The sequence below is a fragment of the Lonchura striata genome, chromosome 5 (assembly GCF_046129695.1).
Source record: "Lonchura striata isolate bLonStr1 chromosome 5, bLonStr1.mat, whole genome shotgun sequence".
Lineage (NCBI taxonomy): Eukaryota > Metazoa > Chordata > Aves > Passeriformes > Estrildidae > Lonchura > Lonchura striata.
This window is the reverse complement of record NC_134607.1, coordinates 14513004-14535779: the sequence shown is the minus strand read 5'-3', so window position 1 is coordinate 14535779 and position 22776 is coordinate 14513004. Positions and strand designations below refer to the sequence as shown.

Here is a 22776-nt window from a genome sequence, read left to right as displayed (position 1 = left end):
TTGTGTTTCTTCTCTTATAACAAACTGGTTTTATTCTCAGAATATATTTGTACATATAAAACCCCATTTGCATGTACCCCAAATGGGCATGGAAGCAGCAGCTGTGATACCTGAAGTTTTGGCAAGTTTTACAGATACTTTCTGTCTGTGACACACAGAAACAGGAGTGAAAGTCTTTTGGAACCTGCTTTGGATTAAAACAAGAATTTAGTTCCTGGTAAAATGAAGAGACCCACTGTTCATATACATGACTGGTGGCATAGGTAGATTTAAGAACTGTAACTAAGGATGATGATATTTGGCTTATCTGTCTCAAAGTGTGAATAAGAAAGCAGCTTTCAAGATATTTCCTCTTTCAGCCTTGTGTGTAGGGGAGAAAATAGCCACTTGGTGATAATGGTTTTGAATTCTAGATAAAATCTGAAATTATGCTGAAGTTAACCATTTTGCTTGTTTAGATTGGTGTTTAAAAAATCAGTTTACTCAAGTCTGTATGTGAAAAAATTGCATTTGGCTTCAACTAAGTTTTGAAGTCCGGTGTTAGCAGCTAGGAATTTTTCAAGTGCAGAACAAAAATGGAGGGAGTTGGAAGGAAAAAAAGGGAGCATTTCTGTTGATTTGAATTTGAAAATTTTTTAGGGCTTGGTCAAAAGCTCATTGACGTCAGTAGAAAGTCTCTCATTAACATCACTGGGTTTGGTTTTTGGGGCATATGATGGCCCAGATTGTAATCTCAGTTAAATCCGATTCTGTTAGGGAATTTATTCACTAGTATAACACATTCAAGCTGCTCAAAACTGTTTGCATTTAAAGTTTCCTTAACCATAGGTAATCTTTTTGACACAACAAAGTAGCGTGTGAAAACAAATATATTTTCTTTATTGCATGTTTTCCATGTAGCTTTACTCAGATTTTATTAAAATAATTTGTAGCAACTTATGTTCTTTCATAAAAGTTTTTTTTTCTGAAATACTATGATTTATTAGAGCAGAGACATCAAAATTACTCAAAAAGATAAAATTATAACAAAAATCACTATCAAAAATCAGTGTGTGTGCATATTTATAGACATATATAGCACCTTCATACCCTCTGAAATGCAGTGCAAAAATAAAAACAATTAAAAAATTAAGACTTTTTCAACCAAGTCTGTAACTCATATAACATTATCCAGTGGCTTATTTAAAAAAATATTTATTAAACAACTAGAGTTAAAAAATAGGATAGTGAAAAAAAAAAAAACACTGGGAAATCGCATCAAAATAAAAACTACTTATGTTTACAGCTTTCTATTTTATGTAGTGTATTACTCTGCTGCAATCCTTGTTTGGAGACATTGACCTAAGTTTTTCAGGTACAGATGACAAATATAAGCAGAAGGAAAAATGTGTTTGGGAGATGTGTACAGAAGGTAGGGTACAACAGACATGAAAGGAGGAGGAATATGTGCGGAGAACGTTGCTTTAAGGTGGAGGAGAAGGCTCTTATGTTAATGAAGGCAAGTTTGAAGATGCTGGAACCAGTTTTGCTTTCCATTAAAATTAATGAGTAGACCTCTGTGGGCTCTCACATGAGGAGGGTTGTGTGCATATTCCAGGAAGTCAGAGTTTTGCCATTGTGCTGCCAGGGAAAGTCATTAGGACCACCTTTGTGAAAAATACTGTTTCTACAAGAAATGAAGGTGTAAGACAGAAGAGAATAGAGTTAGGAAACAGAAAGCAATTGCTTCATCCTTTATAGATGGGAGAACTGCTTGAACTGTGAGTAAAAATATGTCATATGGCAAAGGACATTTAATGTTTAGTTGCTATTTTCTTTCTTAAAACAACTAGCCAATCAAGGCATTAAGTACTTTATAAAGTCAGGAAATTAATGGTCCTTGTAAAAATTGAAGGTTTTTTTAGAAAGAGACCTGTAAAAGAACAAACAATTACAGGTAATCAATATCATTGTTATTAGGAAACCGATGAGAACAGCACTTCTTCTCAATTAGGGAAAAACTGTATTTTATGTTTCTGTCTTGCAAGCTGATCTTTGTTCACTCCAGCCTGTAATCTTGGTTTATGCTTTATGGGTAGGCTTTTTTCTGGGTGTTTTTGAAGCATTGCATGCCTTTTTTTAAAGGTTTCAACAGAAGAACAAGTAGCAATGAACTCAAAGAACAAAGGATTGTTCTTCCTTTCTTTCCGTTGATTTATTTCCCCCGCTTTTTCAAGAAAAGAAAGGAACGTTTCATCTTGTTTTTTCTCCCCTTTCAGGAAGTTGATGGCAATAAAGTGATGTCTTCATTTGCCCCGCACAACTCATCTACCTCACCCCTGAAGGCAGAAGAAGGTGGGCGCCAGAGTGGAGAGTCCTTGTCCAGCACAGCCCTGGGAACCCCCGAGCGGCGCAAGGGGAGCCTGGCAGATGTCGTGGACACCCTGAAGCAAAGGAAAATGGAAGAGCTCATCAAAAATGAGCCAGAAGGTAAGGCCTGGGAAGCTGGCCAAAATTTTCTGTGTTCTTTTCTTTTCTCCAGATCCTTTGGATACATATACTTTCTAATCGTGCCGTTTTCTGCTCTGTTTGCTTTTCCTTGCCAGCAGATCTTACAGTTCTTTTCTACATTAGAGGTAAATTTTACCAGTGTCCCATCATAGCTAATGCTTTTAGATTTTCCCAAAAAAGAGAGTTCTATTGGTCTTTTTGTTACAGTGGCAACCTCCTCAATATGCCTGCAGTAAGCTAACTTTAATCACCTGGGGGCTTTTACACCACTACTCTCCCCATTTCTAGAACTAAAAGAAGTATTATTTATTATCAGTGTCAGTGTTTTTGTGAAATGATCTAGTGGGCAGGTCATTGTTTGAAAGGTAAGAAGGCAAATTGGGAGTTTGTGAAGGGTTTTGTGTGGGACAGATCATGGTCTGTTTATGTGTAGTGCAGGTGCTGTATGAACAGGGAATGCAGGTGTTCCCTGCATTATGTGTAGCCAGCAAGTCTCAGCTTCGTCTCCTAGGTGAACTTTCTGGAGACCAAGTGTCTTTTGAGACCCTCTCTCCAGCTGGTGGTGATGGGACTTGTGTTCTTTGGGCTGGGACTAGGACCAAAGGTGAGGAATTTTAATTTTTCCCTGTTTGGGGCAGAGTCCAAATCCTTACTGGAAGATGAAGTTCTTGTTATGCTCTCTGTAGGTATCTGCATGCTTATTTACAGCTGTCTTTTCGGGGCACTGCGAGCCAATTGTGTGAGCATACGGAGCCTTGTTTCCTAGGGCACAGCATTGAGACTCCATTCTCATTCACACTCACCTATCCTGTTACAGAAATCTATTCCAAATGCTTAAAAGCAGGGCTTTCAGGGCCCACCTCAGTGCTCAAAGCATGAAGTGACAGCACCCACAAGAAAATTTCGGGACAACCTGCATACTGGAGCAGAAGTATGGATACAAACACGCTGGCACATACAGGAGCATGACAGGATTGTAAATTAGGCTTTTCTTGACTGGAGCACACAGTAAGGGTCTGCTGGGAAGCAAATTCTTGGAGCATTTTTTTTAATATTACTTACAACATTTCTTTTGCATTTAGGTAGATGTAATGGTCTGTGCCATAGCATACCTTGTGCCTTTGGAGGGAAGAGATTGCGGGGGGAATGGGTGGGAAGAAGACCAGGCTTTTATTGGAGAGAGGGAAGAACAAGGAGTTCTGGGCAGTGTATAAATACTCTGTTGAGTATGAGGTCGTACAAGCTGCACAGACTCCGTTAAGGAAAGGCCACAGATAGACATGAGAATGGTTACAGAGCTTGTGCATTATCTCAGCTCTACTAAAACGAAAATATACAGTACAAACAAAAGATCTACAGCTTTGTGAGGAGATTGGGAGAGAGAGGAGGGGGAGCAACTGAATGTTGGGCTTTGCAAATGCATGCAACAAAAAATCTTTTCTTCCCTCTAGCCATTGTTCTATTGTCTTTCAAAGGCCATTAAATTGAACAGCAGGTTGTGATGAAAATTTCATTAAGCCCTAGTTAAATCATTATGAGGGTGCCATATTCATGTCTCTGCTTACTCCCCATCCAGGAAAAAATGAATAGGAAAGAGTTGAGCTTTTTTTCCTTTTCTCCTTAAAAGCGAACTAACAAAAGTTCAGAAGTTAGAAGAGAATGGGAAATGGGACATGAAACAAAAGGGGGCCAGAGAGGTGAGGTGGCTAGGAAGAAAATTAGACTTGCATAAGAGCATTGAAAGGTGGTGAGGGACAAATACATCATTTTGACAAGCCTCCCTCCCCCTTCCCTTCAGCCAACATGGTTGTTTTTAGAGTGGCTAATTAAAAAATATATATTTCTGGGTGCAGATGGCTAGACTGTTCATAGAGATCCTCTACAAATATGAGTATTTTTCCCTAAATGAGATATGTACCATACAACACAGTGTCTTCTCTGTTTGAACTCCAGCTGAAAATTATTGTCATGTCTTCTTCATGTAGTGCTAAAGTAAAATTGTCAGTCATCACTGGTTGCTAGTCAGGTAATTAGCATATTAATGAATTTCCCTTTGAATGAGGTGTTACAAGTGGGAATCTTTGATAGTACATGTAGGTAAAAATGCAGCAATTTGTGATAAATGCATATTTCAGTAATGATTTTTAGTCTTGCTAGTTTGTAAAGCTTTGTGGGATGAAGATCAAGAATCTTGGTTAAGCTTTGCTGCATTATGTCAACAAGAAAAATATAATACTTTTATTTCCCTTTGGGAAGAAAGGGAAACATTTGCATCAGTAGTTGAGGTTTAATTAAATCAATTTCCTGTGAATCTTTCAAAGACCAGATATGAGCCACATTCCCATTTCTCTATGTACTCAAAAGTTTATATATTATTTAACTTGTACAATGGGCTGTGTTTGCTCTCTTTTTATTGTTTGAAATAGTCCTCTGAATTGCTGTGGGAAACGTGCTTTTCAAGCATTCTCTCAAATGGCCTGTTTCTTCCAAATCAGAAAAAAGGGAAGGGCAGCCTAGACAACTTTAGGTCTCAATTCAAACTCCATATCAGTCAGGAAAAGGGTTTATCTTTTCTGAAATGGGCTTTAAAACAAGTGAGATATTCTAAAGTATTGATAACAGGTTTGACTCTTTCTAAGAAACTTCAAGGGAAACGGTTTTCTACAATTATGTTTGATAGAAGATAAAATTAAAAATTAGTAAGTTTTGTTGGTAAAGGACAAGAATTTTTACATTTTAAACATACTGCTCAGAGTGCAGCAGCGTACATATGTAAACACTTCCCTGTACTCACACAGGAGCTGATAAGGGAAGCATCACTCTTCACATAAATGGTTTTGTGTAGATTTGTTGAGTATATACTCTTGGTTAATGTGCCCTGTAGGAGCCCATGCTGCCTGCTCTTCCAAAATCTCAGCGCTGCCTTTTCCTCCTTGCTCCTTGGGTATGACTTGGGGGGACGGGGGGGGGGGGGGGCTGTTTTGATACTTAGCTCCAAAACTCCTTGCTCTTTTTCTTTTCCCCCTAATTTTGCCTTTTTCCTGCTGCTGGATGGAAGTATGTGATTGAAAATGAGTCATGCTGACACAGACACATAAGTGTTTCAGTAGGTCTAAAACTCGCAGAATTTTACTTGTTGCTAATACAGTGCTCATTTTTCTTCTCTCAAATTCTGTGGAAAATCCATATATGTAGCTTTATTCTTAGGCCCCCAGAGGCATAAACCTATTACTGAAGTCACACAATGTTATTTTACATGAAACATTCTGTCCTTTCTAACTTGAGCTCCAGAAGAGGAGTCAGTCTCCTTTTATTCCTGGTACACGATAATGAAGATAATGGAGTGGGTTTGGAGAAGCCTTACACACTGTGACAGACCTCAAGCCCTTGCCCTGGGGGTCATCTGCCGACCATGGCATTCCTTTAGCAGCTAAAATCATTAGGAGAATGAGATACGGGCATGTTTCTCTTCTGTTTTCTTCAGGCCTCAGAGGATGGCAGATACTCTCTGTCTCTTCTCCTCATTTGTAGAAATGAATGGAAATCTCTTTGAAGTCACTGAGCTGGACACAAGTTTGTGAAAGAAAAAACCAAAGCAACCACTTAGCTTTTCATTGCACTATTAATGTGATTGGATTGCTGTGTTTTAATTTATGGCCTGTGCTTGTGGAAAATCAAATCTCTAAAATCTCTGTAGCCTTTCCCCTAAATGTATGGCTTGGCTTCTGGAAAGGAAAGATGCAAACAAGTAAATTCCTTCCTATTTTCAGAATAAGCTGGAGTATTATTTGGCTCTTTATATCTCCTAATTTTTCATTAAGAATCAATCCTCTTTTTCCATTTTGGCAGTTTTAATGGGTTATGTATCTGTTCATCTTTAAAACCTTCACAGTGGGTCTTCTGAGGCCAGTTGCATGAATTTGTAGGAATTCTGTATAAAGAATTCTGTATAAAGAAGGATAATGTCTGTATAAAGAAAGATAATGTGAACATCTACCTAATGAGCTTGGGTGGATGTCAGTCATTCATCTACATGACCCTCTCCTCCTTGGTGAGGACCTCTGAAACTCAATTCAGTTGGGCTGTTAAGTGAATACTTTGAATTTCCCATAAAGATGCGTATGCAAATATACACACATACATGTTTAATGTGTTTTATGTATTTAGACAGAAGTATATATGAACACACACACACAAATTATTCATTTATTGTGTTTCATATTTTTCCTGCTCCAAAATTTTGATCTTAGAGTCCTTAGGTCTTCAGAGGGGGAACAATTAATCTCAGCTGTTTGGTAAGAAGGGAATACGTGAGTTTGCGGAGCTTTAACAGGCAATGAGGGTATTAGAGCCTCATGTATTATAGTAGGCAGCAGGACTGTAAGTAATTACTTGTCATGAAAAAAGGGATGGGAAGACCCTCTTAGGCATGATTTTTGTCTTCTGAACATCCCCTAAAGGCTATTTGTATTTGATGTTCAAGTTTACATTATCAATCACAACACCTGTTAATGTGGTAATTTAAATGACTGTTGTTTAAGCAGTTCATAATCTATAAAAGTGACCCATACTGAATTCAGACTCTCTAGGTGGAGTATCTCCTAACATTATCAAACTTTTTATCAGCAAATCTTGTAAAAAGATCAAGGTCTCCCTCTTTTTAAGCCATAGATTCCAAAGCAAGCCATTCATGGGCACAAGAAGGGTGGCCTTTGAAATGCAGACCCTTGTTTTTAAATCCCATCTGGTGAGATGGGAGGAAATAAAGTGCACAGATTCAGGAAAGGCCTAAGGATACTGTAATTGTTTGAGGTTTAAAGTTCTTTTATTTGGTTCCTCACTGCCCCTTTGACAGAGTGCGTGTTGAAGAAGCTTTGTAATGCTTTTCCACTGAAGGACAAACAAGGGTACTTTCCAGCTGAGTACTTTCAAGTTTTGCTCGTGCACTCCTGCTGCTGTGGAAGGATGCTTCAGGTGCCTTGTGGTTCTATGCTCATCTCTGCAGTCTGTTACCAGAAAATGTGTCTTTTCTTGTAGAGCAGGCCAGCATCAAACTTCCATTGCTTCTTTCAAAGACCCTGCCATATGGAAATGTGCCTTCACATACTGCTGATACAAATAAAAAATAATTAAAACATTTCAAAGTTTATTTGTGAAATAGGCCTATGTGGAAAGAAGGCCCTGTTAAATACTGTAGCTTAAATTTTTATTAACAAGTGCTTTAACTCTAGAACAGAGGTAGCCTGATTTGAAGCCTTGCCAACTCTGACTTGCTCAAAGTGAAGTTTATTCATTTGTTGCCTTCAGTTTTTAAGTGTTTTCTTTCCCAACAGTTTAGCCTGATAGTTACGGTTTATTTCAATGGATGTTTTCAAAATTTGCTCAGATTCCCTTCCAACTCTCTCTTCTTACATCCTCAAAGGTTTTTAACTTTTGGATTTTTCTTCTTCCTTTTGATAAAGGCATCTGAGGCATATTTGAGCATCTCAAATATAGAAGAAAGCATTATGGTCAAGTGAGATACAGAAAAATAGTGCTTTTGGAGAGAAGATGAAGTCATTCTCTCCCCCTCCCTGATTCAGAATGAAAGTCTCCTCTGATGAATCTCTACAATTAAAATTTCTTTCTGGGTTATGTTCACTCCATAATATTGAACAAGCAGGAGCCAAAGCAGAATGCTTTCTCTTTTCACTTCTCATCTTTAACAGCACAACATATAAGTAGTTCATCAATGCAAAAATAATTATTTGGGCTCCTGTCTGCCTTTTATCCCCCAAGTAGCCAGACTCCTCACCAACTGTGAGGAGTAGGGGTTTTCAAAATTTGCTGCCACCTTTGACCCCACATCATTTTGCTGTATGTTTCCCCTGTTGTATTCCACCTAGATCAGTTAGCCTTTGGTTTTTTGTGTGCTCTTTTTCAATTTTATCTTTTTTAATTATTACTATTTTATTTTCATTTCCCCCTCCCCTGGAAAGCCATTAGCTTTGTGACCTTCATTTTGGTCCTTGGATGAGTGCTGGAGGGGCCTCTGCCCCAGTCTGCAGTACCCAGATGTACGTGGGGGAGTGTGCCAGCTCCTTGTGCGCGCTCGTGTGCCGCGGCTTTCGGGGATGTCATTTATTCGAGAGTGAAGAGCAAGCCACCTGTTTCTCAGGCCTCTTGTCCCTCACATTAAAGGTTCAAGCCCTTGCTGAATAGTAACATCTTAATCTGGGCAACATACACGCCATTTAGCTGGAACCTATTTGTCGAGCTAGCAGGATTTGTGGGATTTTTTTTTCCCCTTTCTCTTACCCCTGAGGTGCTTGTCACGACCGTGCATTTTAAAATTAATCAGACCTCCCAGGCTTGTGTGACTGTGCGGTTTAACATGAAGAAGTGGATATCAAGTATTTGCCCTAATTAAATAGGCCTGTTTGGTTTTGTTCTAGTGGATGCTTGGTCTTTTTTTTAATAAGAGCTGCTTACGGAGGAGGCACGGCCGGCTCTAGAGTTAGTGGAGAGCTCACTTCAAAGTTTTCCTCACCACCTGCGCCCTGGATGCTGAGACCTGAAGGGCTCCCTGCGTTCTTTCTTAACAGCACCATTTGTGGGAAGCGAGCGGAGGGGGAAGGGGGAGATTCAGCCAAATGAGAGAGAGGGAGAGCGATACAGAAAGGGGAGGTGAGGAGCTGGGACGAGCATGTGCATTGGCTTTTGGAGCTGATTAAGATGACCTGTCATCCTGTCTGATTAGCTTTAGCTCTCAGCCTGTGCCATGAGCTATTCACAAGGCTGTCTTGTGTCTTCTGTTTACCAGAAGCAAGGGAAAGCCTCTAGTAAGGCAAGGAGCAACTTTTGCAGCAACTCCCACTTGCTTGTTTAACTAATGAAGTAGCCTTGTAAAAACACTCCTAAGTTTGGAGCTGTTGCTGAGTTTTATTAGATATGTGTCTGTTTAATATTGGTGTTTTTAAGGTGGCTTGAGAGTTGCCAGCTCTGTGCATCTGTGTATATCTCCTGCACTGTACATAGGCTGCACTGGGAAGACAGAATTCCTTTCACTACCTTCCCTTCTCATACAGTTTAATTGTACTGAGGCTTCTGCATTGCCTCAGGAGAAAGCATGCTGTATGTGTATGATTTCTATGATGTATAAATTCAAAAAGTGCTCAAAAACCAAATAAAGGAGAGTTGGGGGGAACTCTTGTGCCCTAAGCACCCTAAAACCTGTTACTAATAATTAAGGACTGATAGCATTTAACAATTCAACAAGTTAATTTTAGCCAAAAACTAGTAGAAAATTTGGAACAGTCAACGTTTTTAGACAAAATGTTTCTTTGGAAATGATATTTTTTGTTTTTAAATGTTGAAGATGATTAATCTGAAAGAGAAATGAAAACATTTCAATTAGGATTAAATAAAACACTTTGGGTCAGGTGGAAACAGCTTTTCCCCTGACTTGGTTTGGCAGTTTTTCCCCTGACTTGGAAATGAAAAAATGCAAACTAGTCAAACAAAAATGAGTTGCAAAACCTGGTGAGGTTTTGGGGGCATTTTTGTATCTAATGACCTGAGAAGGACAAATGAACAGTTGTTTTACAGACACTTAAATATATCTGAATGTTACACAGTGTGGTTTTGAGGGCAATCTGTAATATTAGTCAGAAAAGCTTTCAAAATTCAGTTTTCTCCAAACGTGCAGATTTCTATGCCTTCTGAAGCCTCAAGTCAGCAAAGTTCTGCAGCACCTAGGGTATTTTATTTTGGAGCAGATTTTGGAACATACAACATTAGATGTGCTTGGTGTGTCTTTGCAGCCAAAACCTCGGAGTCTGTTCTAGAGGACCTGGGAATCTCCAGGATTTTACTTTGCTTTCTATAAAAATTCTTGCAGCCACTACACAGTAAAAAGAAAAGCTGTATTTATTTATTTATTTCCATAGCTGTATTTATTTATTTATTTCCATAACAGTTCAAATTGCTGAAGTAAAACCCAGAAGGTAGGTAGGATGATACTCCACTGATTTAAAAGTTTATTGTACATCCATGCACTAACTCACTGCCATCTTTCTCTTCCTCTCCCAGTATTATTATTCCTATTTTATTTTTAATTTCAAACCTTGGCAGAACCCAAATGTAAAGAACATATTGACACTGCCAAGCCTCTGTCTGGTGCTTGACAGCATCATAGAAACCCTTCCAGTGTTTCCTCTGGGTTGCTATTGGTTATTTAACAACACAATGCAAACGGTGCAGTGTGGGTGTATGTGAAAAGGAAAGAAAGGTTGAGGTGGGGGAGAGGAGCCCTGCACAAGTAAATATGTCTTTCATCATATCTTTTGTTTGGACTGTTTGCTGTGTGCTATTCAGCAGTCAATAGAAATTGTTTGACAGTTCTGTAAAAGGGTAGGAAACCTTTTCTTAAACTTTTGTTCTCCTGCTTTTGTCTCAGTCCGAAAAGTTCTCTGCTTTTGTTTTTCTTGCCCTGTTTTGTTGTCACCTGTCTATTGTTGAAGGGGTTTTGTTGCTGCTGTTTGGCTGATATGAGATAAGCTGATACTCAGCATCATGCTCCTGGTTGGGAGCATTCATGTACAGGTGAAGTAGGCTTGAGAGAGCTTAGGAAAGATTTGCTGCACTGGTCTTTGGGGCAATAGATCTCTTTCAAGCTTTCATTTTAATGTATTTATTTATCTAGAGGAGGAAAGTGAGGAGTGAATTAAGAGAAAAATCAAACTCTGCTTTCTGCTGGAGAATGCCCTGTTAGCGCTTGTGTGACTGGATAAGGCTTTCTGGGATGTTTAGCCTTGATTTAATTTGTATTTAAGATTTCTCCTCCCAGCACATTAATATAATGTCAATGTAGAATGCATTGCATGGTGTAATTACTGGAGAGAGCAGTAGTTGGGAAAAAAAGACGGTAACTGAACACATGGCTGTTTATTACAACAGGACAGTGCTCCTATGCTGGTATTTAGGGCATTAATAGGGAAGAATTGATTTGTTGTTTTAAGATGAATTCAATCACTGTTGCTTAGGCCTTTGTTTGTTCAGGCCGAGTTATGCTTTGTTTGTGTTATGTGCCCAAGAGGTTTACACACCAGAGCGTCGCATTAGTCATACAGAGGGCTTGGGAGCAGAGAGCCATTTACATGAACAAAGGACATTTTTCTTTTTGGCTCTGTTTATCTTCCTCTCCAGTTTTGTTGCCCTCTAATCTATCTCCATCTCTCTCTCCCTCCTTTCCCCCCCTCTCCTTCCCACCCCAAACATTTCTAATCAATGCAGAAGTCCTCCCACGTTCTTCCTTCCTCCTCCTCCTGATTCACCCTCCTGGAGACAAATGGAGCAGTGACTGACAGCCGGCAACACAGCTGGGGTTGTGGTCTGGGGTAAAAGGTGGAAATATGAGTGGTGGTTTCAAGGTTTTCCAAGGAACTGCTGGGCTTGGGGAGAGCATGCATTGCTTCCAGAGTGAGTGGAGGGAAACAAGCTGTGCCCTGCACGTCTCCAAAATGGGTGATGCCATGAGAAGGCTGCCCTAGACAAGAGGCTGGACAGAGTTAAAGAATAAAGCAGGGATTTAGTAAAAGGATCTCCTCCATGGATCCACCTTGGGCAGCACAAGAGCCAGTCAAGATGAACCAAAATGGTCACAAAATCCATGACTGCTCACGGGGTCTTACTTTATAATGCTCCATTTGCATTTTGGAGTTAATTGCAGCTTTAAGTTACAGCTTTAACCCATGAAGTCCCATCCTGCTTGTTTTTCTCTCTCCAGCCCACATTGTTTGTGTTTTTGGGCCTGAGATATGGATCATTTGTCCTTGGTCCCCAGCTAGAGAAGGAATTGTTTTGTCTCCCCTGCTCTGTGAAGAGAGCTCACCATCCTCTAATTTGAAGCTCAGAAGTACACACAAAACCAGCACAGAATCTGAAAAATGTAAAAGCTAAAACCTGAGGTGTCACAGAAGTTTGGTGTGAGGAGAGCATGTGCACCTTTGGAGGGTCCTGCTGGCTTGTGCTCTGGAGAAGCCCTAAGCAGGGCACATCCTGGGACTGAAGGAGCATCCTGCCCTCTTCTAACTGGTGCAGGTTGGAGGGAGGAGAAGAAAGCCATCTGACTGAAGCTGAATTCCTGGTCTTCCTGTTGTGAGTAGCATAGTTTATCTTTTAGGCTCATTGTGCTTGAGAGGAATCTCGTCTTCATTTATTTCTGAGTGTGGGAGGGTTAATAGACGCTTCAGGGTGATGTGGACCAAATTCTGCACTCAGTTGCAAGTTCATCACTCCCACTGAATATGCAAGAGCTTTAGGAGAGCAACATTTTACCCACCACAGGATTGGTAAACGACCCAACATGACTTGTTTTTTTCCTACCCCTCTACAGACAGGGATTAGGCCTATTCCTAGATGGAGCAGGATTAAAAGAACTGAAAGGTAACAACAAGAGCCAAATCCATGGGGTCACTAATTGGTGGAAAATTTTATTGCCTAGCTGGTAAGATATTTGTATCTAAGTACAGTGCAGGATTAATTGCCTTTTGGGGTACAGAAAGTACTGTCTTAAACAGCACAAGGAAGGAGAAGCACAGATATGTGACACAGAGAGCCAGATTCTTCCTTCCAGATTCTTTCAGGGAGAAAAAGTAATTTCCTACACTGCAATGAGGAAGGAATCTCCATTGTTCATCTGAGCCTTTTAGCTATAATTCGTTAAATTATTAGATCTGCAAATAAATAATAGACACACAGGAGATGAGGTCTGTGGATGTGAAGTCCAGCAGGGACTGTTGGTTGTGTATGGGACATGCTACTTGGCTACTAATTATAATTGTTTGCCTAAATATCTAGGAATTGCAGTTGCAAAGGCCAGCCCATATGGCCAAAGGAAAATATGATTTCCGTCTCAAAAATCCAAATAATTACTGTACTGCACTGCCAACAAACAAGAATGATAAAGCCAAAGATACAAAAGCCTCAAAGTTAGAAATGGTGTCCAAGTGCTTTATCAGAAAGGAAAGTGGCTCTCCTGCCTTGGAAGTGGTTATCCTCATGTCCTGTTTTTGCAGTACAGTTTGGAATGTTGCATTAGTCTTGCACTGTAGATTAGCCCACACAATCTTAAGGTAAATAGTCTAGAGACAAAGATCACATGGAAGAAGAAAGTCTCCTGGTTTCTTTATGCACCCTGATGTTTTTATGATAAACTTCTTGTTCTTTTCTGTTTTGCCCATAACACGTATTCCATTTCAGTAACTGAGCATCTTATCTCCCACAGAGTCAGGCATTGGGGGGGATAAAAAAAGGAAAAAGCAAAAAAGCCAACAACTAACCAGAAAAATTGTTTCAACTGTAGTGATTACTGTGTATTCATTTGATCCTGTAGGTTTACTGGCTTGTTGAAAACTGTAAAACATGTTAATGCATTTTCGCTGAGACATCTACATACAGGACCTAAATAAAGCCATGTATTTCCAAATAGTTATATTTCCATGTATATGAAATTAATATAGGAAGATGAAACTAGAGGACAGCAGGCTCTTGCTAATGATTGTCAGCTGCAAAAATTCTGGATTCCACACTGATCTCATGTACAGCTTTAATCAGCAATGGTGTTTAACTAAATATGGAGATACTTCACTGAAGATTATTTTAAGTTGGTTTTTTTTTTTTTGGTGCATTTTCTGTTGCTGTGTCATCTAATTGATTCACGGCCCCTGTGAAGCCTTTGGGTATGGGATGTCTGGGATGCCTAGCCAAGCAAAATTCATTCTTCTCTTACTGGTTTGGCCAAGTCAGTCCTGTCTGAGTTCAGATGAATTAGGGAGCTTTCACTGGTAGTCATTCTATAACTAAGCATAGAATTATTAAATGAATAGTATACATAATATAACAGTTTAGGACCTTGTTCTTTCTGCTGAAAAGAAGATGCAGTTTTTTTGAGACAATAATGGGGCTTTTTGTTATTGTTATTTTATTGTTAGACAGGTTACTGGAAGGGAGAACACAGTACCCAGTGGGTGTTGCACAGTATATATGACCCAATATTTTAAAGTAATGGGGCTCACAAAGACAAAACAATGAGAGGTACTTTCTTATATTGCTAGACTGCAAAATGTTCCTAATAGTTCTCTGTAAACTCATTTTGTTGGCTGATGTTTTTGTTCTGGCCTTATGCCATAAATATAGCATGGAGCAAACTGCCATCAAAATGCTGGAGAGAGTTCAGCTGCCAGTTCCATTTCATCCTTGGTTTCTCACAAGTTGGTGCTAACCATTGATCTACTTGTACTGGACACTGTAAATGTTCACCAGAAATTAGGCTGTAGGTACCACCCACTGCACTCCTAAGGGTTCTCAGGGGCACACAGTATGCAGTATGCTGTGTTTAACTCAGCTGCCTCAGCTGTGCTGGCAGACAAGTCCTGTAGACATAAAGGCAGGTGAAAAAGCATCAAGAAGAGAAGAATGGAGATGCTTGCTGTATTTGCATAACCAGGCAACATTGTGGGAAAATTGAACAGGGAGACAATTTTTTCAAGCTTTTCAGTATAAAGAGGTTAAAAGTTGTGCTTTAACATTCGTCAGACCTTCCTACTCCCTGACAATACACTTTTGCAATCTGATTAGTCTTGGGATGGGCAAAATAATAGTGGAGATTTGTTTGATTTTTTTTTTTTAAATCTTGTTCCTTCGTGGAGAGGGCAGTGGGATTGTTTAAGCAATAGCTTTCCTCCCAGGCTGAATTCAGTCCATAAAGCTGTCAGTTCTGTAGCTTAATACTGGGTGTTAATGTATTAATTCAAGGCTTTCAGTGATCTAGGACACAACATGTGCCAGGAGTGGGAACTAAAATTAGAGGCCGACTTTTGGCTATGAGAGCTGCTTGAGGCTACTTGGGGTGAAAGAGGAGGGAAGAGACCTGATGTCAGTCGCAGTCCAGGGACTGTGAGGTGTCCAGAGTATCCCCCAAAAGCAGGTACAGGGTTTTTCTGCAACACACACTGTGGTGGATGGCCCTTCCTTTTTCTGTCTTATCCCACTCAGTGGTTCATTTCACACTCCAAATCCATGTTGAAAGCTGTCTTAGTTCACTTGTTATACCAAGAACTGGACTTTGCTGAACTGGGATTGTAGTGCCCTTGCTCTTCCCACCTTCCCCCCCCTCCACTCCCCCCCCCTTAAATAGCAGCCAATCGTCTATAAAATGCACCTTTAAAAAGTGAAAACATTGTGAAATGTGAAAAGAAGTGAAATTCTTGTGAAGGATTCTAAGTTTTCATTCATGGAAAGCTGCACCTTATGATGAAAAAAAAAAAAAGGCTAGATAGGGCTGAGCAACTGAAAAATAGGTTTTTCCTCCTCCACTTCATTGGATGTATTTTATTATGTAAAACTTTATGCTCTTTGTTGTATGTGAGAATCCTTTCCCTGTATTTTTTTTTAATATCTCATAATTCTGTTAAGGACTATGAATGAAGACTAATTAGGCATTATTGTTTGGTTATGTGGATTCTCTTGTGATTCTTTCTTGTTTACTTAATTTAAACTGTCGATACTGTTCTGGCCCTGTAGAAATAATGACTGTGTTACTTCATGAATATGAGATTACAGGGGCCTTGTTTTAGATTGCCATGCCACTCGTTCCTCCTCTGTGATTATTTCAGGCTATCTGAAACATATTCTTTTTTTTTGAATAGAGAAATACTCAGAAGCACAAGTTCATAGACATTTCATCTTTACTAAAACATCTTCAGTCTTTACCTTATAGTGGCTTGTCTCTTTCTAATAAAATGAAGGCTGCACTTTGACACTTCAGTGGGATTCACAGAAACATAAAAGGGGGCCTGATTCAAATGAGATACATAGAGATAATTCTGCAATATGAAAATTTTGCCTTATAGTCAAACAAAGAAAGATTTGTAAGTTTTTAATGTTAGGGGAAAAACACTTCTTTCTCTGAAATCTGTACTATGAATCTAAACTCTGATATTTTGCTCCTATTCATGTGCAGCACTTTCTTTGATGACTGCTGGAGTTCTGATCTCACAGAGAGCTGAGAATATTGGAGTTGAGATTCCCTGAACAGAGCTTAGGGGATAATACTGTGTTTAGTTTGTTTCACTAGATGCGAGCTAATCAGAGAATAATTAACAGTCAAAATGCCGAGGTCCACATTCACGTGAAGGATCTGGTATTGAAGTTATCAATAAAGTAACACTCACATTGAATTCAGTGAGACTTTAAACTGAACAAATGCTTCAGGATTTGTCCCTAGCTTTTTTGTCCCTGTCAGTTTTTAATGAGCATCCCATAAAAGTGTTTAACAATTGTACTGACTTTGATTTTTCAAGGTTTGGGAGAAAATTGCTTTCTCAGGTTGAGAAAAAAATGTGGAAACAAAAAAAAAGCACATTTTCTCATCATGTTGTCTAACATGGTGTAAGCAGATTCAAAGACTATCTCGCATCTTGCTTTCTGATAGTTAGGGCTGTTGCAAAGAGTATTGCAGAGAAAATGCAGGGAGGAAGGATTACAGCTGATAGATGGAGATATTTTAGACCTGATCCTAAATTCTTGGGGTTGTGGTAAAATTTAACCAGCAAGGCAGTTACTGATGCAAGTTGTTTGTTTTATAAACAGGAGAGGAAAAACTGCTACTTCTGAGATCACCATGTAGAGACAATGGTGTTAGAATGCCATGGTTTTGTGTCAGAGGGAGCAGCTTAGTGTGTCTGGATTCATCCTTTGCCTTGCTTCACTCGGTTGTCACTGAGAGCTCCCAGGCTGAGACAGATGGCTACTGGTTTAGTTGTGTGCGTGGGAGACAGGAACTTCCACATGTGATTTTTTTACCATTTGGTAGTAATTAGTTTGTTGTATAAATTAACATTAACTGATCCATTCTTCAGGCATTGTTTGTAATTATACTTTGGGCCTCTGAGTTGGGTAAAGAAATAGAAAGTGGGGAAGAAACTGCTTCTTACTTTGTGCAGGGAAAGGACTGTCATTAAGCAGAACACAGCAGCAATTATCATCGCATGTTCAGTAGACTGAAAACTTTGAAAAAGCCCTTGAAAAAGCAAGATTTTCTTTTACCCTCTGAAAATATTAATTAGATGCGCAGATAGGCTTTATAAAATTTGTAAGAATGAAGCGTGGATGTAAGCATGGGTAATCAGACCTTCCTGACATCCATCATTATTACTGCTGCTACTTTGATGTGTATTTATAGGGAGTAGAGGGTTTATTTATTTTTTTAATGCATATTCTCTCAATATTATTCTATTACCCCCCCATTTTTGTACATTTCCTGATTTATTTGTGACAGGCAGTATGTGCTACATATCAGGAGATGAGCTATCTCTGGTTTTCTCTGGGGATTTCTGTTGTTTCCAGCAACCAGCCAAATTGGAATTGTTAGGAGAACAGCCTCTCGCATGTTCCTTGGCACTTCTGCTTCCAGACTTGGGCAGAATCCAGACTTGCAGAGGTTCATGGACATGAAAAATAACAGGGAAAGTGCACTCTGGTATTAACCCAATATTTTAGGAACATATTGGGAATCCCTGGGTTCATTTGCTGGAAAAGTTCAATGCTTCAGCAAGTAAGGAAATTTTATATCTCATTATACTGAAGTTTTTCCCTTTCTTACCTATGAGTACTGGTGTTGGCATCTGCCTTTCAGTAGAGCTCTCCTATCCTGGGTACAAAGCTGGCAAGGATGGGCAGTGTGGTCCTGTGCATTAAATCCTCTCACACACAGACTGTGTTGCAGAACTAAAACTCAAGTACAGCCCATCACATGGCACTCCCCAGCTTCATTAAAATTAATTTAGTGGACAAAGTATACCCTCCAGAGAAAGGTTCATGTGATTTGAGTTTAAAAGTGTCCTGGTACTTTCTTGTGAAACACAATGAAGGCAGTTTTACACCCAGACTTGAAACTTGTCTATGTAAATTGGTGTTTACTGTGGTTTTACTCCAGCTTGTTGTATGCAGGGCTCACACACAAGAGGTGAGTTTGAGTCTTATTTCTTCTCTCAGAATTGCTATTAATATTTACATTTGTCCAGGTAAGTAGTTTTGCCTAGACAACAAATGCTATAAAAGGTCTTGAAATTCTGAAATAAGTAAATAAATGCAGCTTAGGTGAGAGTTGTTCTGTTTTTCTTGGCATGGTGATTTAGCCTATATGAAGCTTTGTGCTTTTTGGGGAAGAGGAAGGTGGGAGGGAGTATATGGGAGTTTTGGTGGCTGGAAATGTAAAGAGAATCCTAGCTGAGTACGCTGAAACCTGCAGCTAAGGGACAACTACCATGGATGGTTTTCTTTTTGTCTTGCTTTCTGGCAGTGCCTCATCCTGTAACCAAAGGGATCCATAATTCTTCAACTTTTGATATCAATGAATCAAACATTTTCTGAACTGTTCTATCGAACCCTTTTTTCTCCTTCCACTGCAAAGAAAGAAGGTGCTGGCTATGCTTTAGTGCTGGTGTGGCAGTGAGGAGGTTGGGTTTGCAGCCAGCTCAGTGAGCACTACTCAGTTCACTTTCACCCTGCTGTGGGCTGTGGGCCACGAAGGAAGAGCTGAAGGCTTCGTTGTAAGAAGTGTGCAGCTACAGCGGCATTGTACTGGTTGTAGGGCTGGGGTTCTTTCATCCCTGCAGGAATACAGGCAGAAAAGTTCAGTCCCATGGTGAAAAGCACAGGGCAGGCTCAGGAAACATAATTTCTTCAGGGCTTTTTTCTGTGTGGTGTTTTTTTCACAGATTGCTACGTGAATGTCATTCTCTGTGTCCAGTTTCTGTGGTTTTCAAGTATGGTTGACAGTGATAGTAGCTGTGTGCCTCTTCACAGTGAAGTTGAATTACTGCTTGGGAGGTGCAGCCTGACAGAGGTACTGCTTTACAAGAAGGCACCAGACAGATCTGAGGAAGCAAGCTCCCTGGAAATGTTTGCCTTTTACATTTCAGCCCAATTTGCATAGCCAGAAATGAGATAGCAGGTTGAGTTTGGGAGCCAGGTTCAGTAGCAGAGCTTGCTTTTGTCTCAGTGGAAATGCTGGGAGAGGAGCAGCTGCAGAGTCAGGCCTGTAGGGTTCTTCCTAGAATAAGTTGGCACAGTGGCCTTGTGTGGTGGCTGCGGTACCAGGAAAAGATGTGGTTTCCATAGGTTGTTCTAGATTCTCCTTCCTTGGAGCAGACTCTTCTCCTTGCTGTGTCTATTGGAGCTCGTAGCCAGAGCAAGGGCTGTGCTGGGGCATCCAGCTGTGGTCCTGCAGCCCTCCTGACAGGACACTGTGCAGGATGATAGCCTGAAAAGCAAAGATGGAATCAGCCCCTCCTTGCCTGCCACATAAAACATTTCTCACTCTCTCACATGTTTCTCCTCACACGCCTTGCAGAATTAATTTATTTATTTTGTGGACATGTGAGGTATGAGCTGTGGCATGGCAGGAAGGTGAGGAATTCTTTGTTTTGTTTTTAGTTTGGGGAAGAAGCGGGTGGGAGGGAGCATGTGGGAGCTCCAGCGACTGGGAGCGCAAACAGAATGCGTTAATTAACCCAGGGGGATCGCTGGGATGCAGGAGTGAGGAGCTGCAGCTTTAAACCCAGTGATCTTTATCCATTGCTGGGTTTGGGTCACAGACCTTGGATAAGAGAAGGGGGAAGAGGGGTGAGCAGGAGGGTGGGCACAATGGGAACCAGATGTTTCAAGCTGGCGGGGGTTTGGCCTCTCTGTTGTTGTGTGACAAGGCACCGATCTCCCCTGCGCTCAGAAGTATGTCCTTCTCCTCTGGAGCCCTTCTGCCCTCTGCTCAAGGAGGGGAGAGGCTCACACATGCAGACATGCACACATACATGCTGCACACACGCACATGTGCCCGCACAGACAGCCCTGGCTCTGCTTCTTTCCTTTGGCCTACCTTTCTGAATGGCCCTGGCAGACTAAACAGGTGTTATCTACTTTTGATTTCAGTGCATTTAAATTAATCCTGTCAGCTCAGCTGTTAAAACAACTGTCATCTCCAGCTGTTAGTAATTTTCGACTGGGCACTTTTACAGGTTGCCAAGTTCTGAGCCTGCATTGTGAATCTCTCCCTTTCTCTCCAAGCGCTATAGTAATAATTTGTGTTTTTTTTAAAGGGGACTTGCACTGCACTGTTTTTATAGCGAACCCTGTTTATTATATATTGAAATAATATCATCACAAAACCCAACATCACCATGCCAGACTTTGGAATAAAGAGCTAAACCATGTGTGGAGTGCGATGCATATCAATCTTCTGTGGGTTTGTTTCAGCCTCTCTTTGCATTTTAAATTTGAATGAGAGATGAATCAACCTGAGAGTTTGGGAGGGAGGAAGAGAAGGGGCTCTAAATTTTTATTGCCAAAAATAGAGCTTTCATTTTAGAAGCACTGGTCTCTCTTTCCACTTTTGTCTTAATGTGCATTTAATTTTCAATTACTAAATTTACAGGAGGTACCTTGAACTGAGGACATTTTAAATACCTTTAAGTTGTTAGATTGATGACATACACATGGTAGGTGTAAAAATTGTAGGAGAAAAGAAATCTAATGACATTGGATACATGTTATTGATTTCAGCAGGCACTCTCTAATGTGACTTATTCCTCTGTGGTCAGGATCTATAGTTCATTACCAGTGCTTCAGAGTCAGGGAGCACTTGTGGCTTACCCCGAGCTGAGTCCTGGCAGGGAAGGCTCTCTGTGCCTTTAAGGTTTCTACTCCTTGCAGTTGTCTGCCCACATTTTCAGCTGGTATAGAACTGAGGCTGCTCCCTGGAGTTATGTTGCAAGCTGTCCTTAAAACACTGGAAAGATTATTCAGGCTTTTTTTGCCCATTCCAAAGAAAAGGATGTACTTAAGAAGTGGCTATAGGTAATCTTTTTCTCAGCAGACCAAGTAGCCAAGTAAATGAGAATCTTTGAAAAAAACCCCATGTTTTATATAGTCTCCTACATAAATAAGGGCAGTGTTTCTGTATCTTTTGGTAAAATAAAGACTTTTTGTTTGAAACCTCCTTTCTTATGGTTTTCATTGTCTTTTGAATTTCTTCACGAAAATTCTGCTAAAATAAGAAACACTCCTCAAATAATACTAGAATAATTATTTTCCTTTCACTTTTTATTCTTGTGCTTAGACAAAAAAAAATATTTAATGAAAAAAAAAGAAACCAAAAACATTTACATTATTATTTACAAATAATGTGAAAAATAAAAATATTCTGAAGTACCATCTAATTCAGTAGGACAGATGCTGATGTAATTCCCACCTTAAAATGTATCTGTGCTTTTTGGCATGTTCTTTAATACGGAATTGCAGCTATCTGAGCAACATCTCGAATTCCAGCACAGTTCTGGCTGTTTCTGAAGACCCCCACATTAATACCTTCTTTGCAAAATTTTATTCTTTATGAAATTGCTGTATTCACATGCACCAGTCTTTGGGTGTGCCATCATTATCTTTCTTCTCATACAGCAGTACCATTTCAGTAGAATACAAAGCAACTTCCTCAAATTTCCCATTTGTTAGTGGACAACTGTAAATTTTTCAGTGAAATGTTTAGTATCCCTCTTAATATTAAAATCTGGAATGCCAGGTAAGGAGTGCACAGTGTGGATAGGTAGGACCAAATTACGGACAGACATAATCATACAATTGCTGTTGCTACAACTGTTAGCAAGAGCTGAGGTTGCTTTGGTTGTTTGTCTTGAATTCTGCTCATATTACATGGCTAAGTTACAGTGGTACACCAGGCCTTTTTCTGTATAGTTTACCATTTCCTTAATGCAAGAATTTGATCAATAATATATTAATCCAAAACTGGTTTCACAGAAGCTGCTACTGTTAGATCAAAGCAAGTACTTCCTGTAAAAAATACTGCCTTTTTGAAAAAACAAGCTGAAATGGCTGAAAATTCAAATAAGGGAAAGATGGACTATGATGGATTTCTCCCCAGAATTACCAGCATTTTGTTTTAGGGAAACTAAAGAGTTCAGGCCCTGATGCAGTTTCATTTATAGTGTGTAACATTTTGTTTAAACTTGCATTAAGCCCTTCTGGAAGATGTGTTGCCAAATGTTCCTGCTTACAATGATTTAACAATATAGGATTAATTTCTGCTTTGCAAGAATCACACACAGCTGTGTGAAAAGCACCTGAATTTTGAAGCCAGATATATTCATGGTCTCTGAGGTGAACTGCTGCTCCCTTGCCGCTTTCACCTCCACATCTCAGCCCCACCACCAACCTCAGGTACCTTGGACTCAT

The 22776-nt window shown here is 39.9% G+C and overlaps 1 protein-coding gene across 17 annotated transcripts in view; it reads left to right on the top strand.

Annotated features, from left to right (window-relative positions):
* The window catches only part of SOX5 (SRY-box transcription factor 5), a 609634-nt gene that overhangs the window by 392244 nt on the left and 194614 nt on the right, over nucleotides 1–22776 (top strand). For all 17 annotated transcript variants that reach the window (XM_077783333.1, XM_077783325.1, XM_077783327.1 and 14 more), the window contains one exon: nucleotides 2259–2469. In XM_077783333.1, coding sequence (XP_077639459.1) covers nucleotides 2259–2469 — 211 coding nt within the window. The remainder of the gene's footprint in view (nucleotides 1–2258; nucleotides 2470–22776) is intronic.